At 55.8% G+C, this 3442-nt stretch overlaps 1 protein-coding gene across 1 annotated transcript in view; it reads left to right on the top strand.

Moving 5' to 3' along the window:
- NXPH4 (neurexophilin 4) overlaps positions 1 to 929 on the top strand; it is a gene marked incomplete at its 5' end in the record, with an annotated part of 1701 nt that extends 772 nt beyond the window's left edge. The window contains one exon of the mRNA XM_015559766.1: positions 3 to 929. Within this exon, the coding sequence (XP_015415252.1) occupies positions 3 to 274 (272 nt within the window). The remainder of the gene's footprint in view (positions 1 to 2) is intronic.
- Positions 930 to 3442: the final 2513 nt, after the last annotated feature.

Here is a 3442-nt window from a genome sequence, read left to right as displayed (position 1 = left end):
AGCGCTGGGCGTGCCCGGGGCTAAGGAGTCGCGCGCTTTCAATTGCCACGTGGAGTACGAGAAGACGAACCGCGCGCGCAAGCACCGCCCGTGCCTGTACGACCCGTCGCAGGTGTGCTTCACCGAGCACACGCAGAGTCAGGCCGCCTGGCTCTGCGCCAAGCCCTTCAAAGTCATCTGCATCTTCGTCTCCTTCCTCAGCCTTGACTATAAACTGGTGCAGAAGGTGTGCCCAGACTACAACTTCCAGAGCGAGCACCCCTACTTCGGATAGTGCGCCCCGCCCTCGCCCCAGCCCTGAGCTTCCCGCCAGGCCCCAGCCTCCCTAAGTGAGACTTCCTCCCCGCGACCCGCAACTCCTGTGGCCCGTGCACCCTTCCATTCTGGGGGGCGAGGGGAACAGCCCTCCTGGGGACGCTCAGCTGGCGTGGGTCCCCTTTTCCTGATGGGGAGTGCCTTTGAGGCCCTCTCCACTGCACCCCACAATGAAGGAACAAGAGCGCAGCCCCAGGAAAGGCGGCCCCAGCGCCCCCCATGTCCACACTGGGTCCCCTTCACGTCCCGGCGCTGGGCTCACACTCCCTCTGCCCTCAGCTGTAATAGCGCCTGGCCTGGTCCCCTCATCCCACCCTGACCTTCTCACCCCCAGGCTCTTGTTGTTCTGCTCCACCCTGTCCCCGTGTAAAGGACTGTAAAGATGTACGTGTGTAAGCCCCCCACACCCCCCGCCCCACGCCGGCTCCTCTTTCTCCAACGCCCCCAGTTAGGGGAGTGGAAGCAGACGCCTGGGCCAGGCGAAGACTCCGGCCCCTGCCCTCTGCCTGCCTCCTCCCCGGCTCTGCAGTCCTGCCCCACCCGCCCCTCCCGGCTGCTTCCTCTCGGTGATATTTTTTCTACTCCAAAACAAAATAAAGTGAAATCCAACACGAGTTTCCGTGAGGCCTTTGTAGGGAAGGGGTGTGTGTGGATTTGAATGTGTGGCAGACGCCGGGCCAGGCCCCCTCCCCCTCTGCCCCGTGGCTCGTGGGGAACTGAGGCAAATACTGATGGAGCTGGCACCTTGGAGGTCATCCAAAACCAGATCGCACAGAGATGAGGACGCCCCTGGTGTAGGAGCCCTGCCAGAGGTGGGGAATTTCCTCCCAGAGGGGGCAGAGCGAACGGCAGCAGCTGTAGGATGAGGACTGAGCCTGAGAGGGGACTCCTAGCGGGCTATTTGGGACGATTTGAAGGAGGAGGTGTAAGAGCCTTGAATTCCCATTCAAGGAGATGCTGGGACTTCGTAAGCAGAGCGCTGACAACCTGCTAAGCTCCGTGGGGCTGGCGGGAGGCGGCCGGTGGGGGGAAGGGGACCGGTGTTTGCGGCATCTGGAGTCATCGATCTTCCTTTTCCTTCCTAATTTCGTGGGCGCTGAGTTTGCAGACGGATGAGGGAGAGAGGGAGTGAAGCCTGCGACGAGGGCGTGGGGGAAGGGACCAGAGAGTTCGGAGAGTGGGGCTTCGTTGCCACTGCAAGCCGCTAGCAAACAAGGCCCCTTCAGCCAGCTGCCCACCTTCTCCACCCCCGCCTCCAGCTCCACCTTCAGCTCCCACTTGCAGCCGCGGCTGCTAATTTTATCCGCCCCCTACCCTGGCCTGGGCGTTAATTGGCTCCGGCTTCATTAGCAGTTCTCAAGCTCAGCCGACACCCCCTCCCCTGGGGACCCCAGAAGGGGGCTAGGAGGGGGTACAGACAAGCTGCGGCACAGAACGGCGCCTCCTCTTCAGCCTTCCTTTGCCTTTAGTCCTGGGTCCAGTGTTCTCCAGGGGATTGCCCACTGGCTCCAGCGGGAAACTGAGTCAAAGGCGCGTTTGACCCAGACATTCCTGGGACTGAAAAGTCGGTAAGAGTAAGGGGAAAATAAATATCGGATGGATGGGTGAATGGATGGGTAGGTGTGGAAAGGAAGAGAGAGGTGGGAAGTGGTTCTGGGTCAGAGATTGGGGGAAGGAGAAGAACTCAGTGGACTCCTAACAGGCCTATTGCTGGAAAGACCTGAGGACACTTGGAGCAGGAGTGGGAGGGAATGAGGTAGAGCTGGGGGGCGGGGGGCTTCTGAGGCCTGGTGTGAGAATCTAGTGAGAATGGTTGGAATTAGCAAGTTAACCCATCTGGGCCTTAGTTTCCTCATTTGTAAAGCAATAATAAAATAGTATGTGATTTTGCATACGAACTTGTTTTGTGATGGATTGTCCTCCCCTCTCCAGCAAGGTCATCCACTCCTCCTCCTCCTCCCCCCACTCTTTTCTTCAGACATCTGGACTTGTGGGAGCAGAGTGAGGTGCCCCTGCCTGGAATTGCACTTGATGCATTTTTTTCACTTCTTGATGTCCCAGCAGTCAGTAATCTATTCTTATATCTCCAGGGCCATGGCATGCCTGGCACAGAGTAGAGGCTCAGTGTGTATGTTGAATGAATGAATGAATGAATGAATGTGTAATGTTGCTATGTGAGGCAATGGTTCTCAAAATCAGTGCTTATTAGAATCATGAGGCGAGGTTTCATTGTGTGTCAGCGTGAGTGGGCAGATGTCCACTATTCTTTAAGCTCCATTGAATTAGGACCTCTGAGGAAAGGCTCCACACTTATATTTATATCAGATTTCCCAGCTAATTCTGATGCAGGTTTGGGAACCTACTCATGGAAAGATCAATGAGTCCCTCCCCCAAAGGAGGAGGTCAGAGGAACTCAGGCTAAAAGGAAGCTCCCTTCCTGTTCCAAGTATCTATAGCCCCAGGGAAACAAAGAGAGCTCACTGACTGCCCGGAAGGCAAGAGGGGAACAGTTAACAAAATCCAACAAGTACAAGGACAAGAAGGGGCATCTCACTCAGCTCCAGGATGTCCCAGGAGGAGGAGGAGATGGCCAAGGAGGAGGCAGGTTCGTAAGTCAGAGGAGGAAGGGAGCACAATCCATTCCAGAGCATGTGTATATACAAAGTCTCATTTAATCCCCACCACATGTTATTTTATTCCTGATTTACAAGTGAGGAAACTGAGGCCAGATAGGATAATTTGCTAGTTAGTCCTAGAGCTGGAACTTGAATTCGCCTCTCACCACCCCTCCAAACCAGGTGACTTCCAGTGCGCCATGGCACTCCAGCTTGTAGAGGAGCCTTTGTATTTCCCAGGGAGCCTAATAATACTAGGTATTCAGTAGGCATCCAATAAATGGTTGATGTCTGGACGACGGGGGAGAGGGGAGGGAACCCTGAAGATATCCAGGACAGTGAGAGGGGGCGGCAATAGATCTCTTTTCTTTCAGATTGGAGTCTCTGACCCTGGAGCTACAGACCCTGGGGAAAGGAAGCGGAAGAAAGGTGGGGAAACTACAATTCCCAGAAGACCGTAAAGGAGTCGCCTCACGCATGCGTAGGCTCTACCCCGAATCCTGTGGCTTCTA

Source organism: Myotis davidii, unplaced genomic scaffold (assembly GCF_000327345.1).
Source record: "Myotis davidii unplaced genomic scaffold, ASM32734v1 scaffold1134, whole genome shotgun sequence".
In the NCBI taxonomy this organism is placed as follows: domain Eukaryota; kingdom Metazoa; phylum Chordata; class Mammalia; order Chiroptera; family Vespertilionidae; genus Myotis; species Myotis davidii.
The sequence above is the reverse complement of the archived record's forward strand: the minus strand, read 5'-3'. Positions and strand labels throughout refer to the sequence as shown.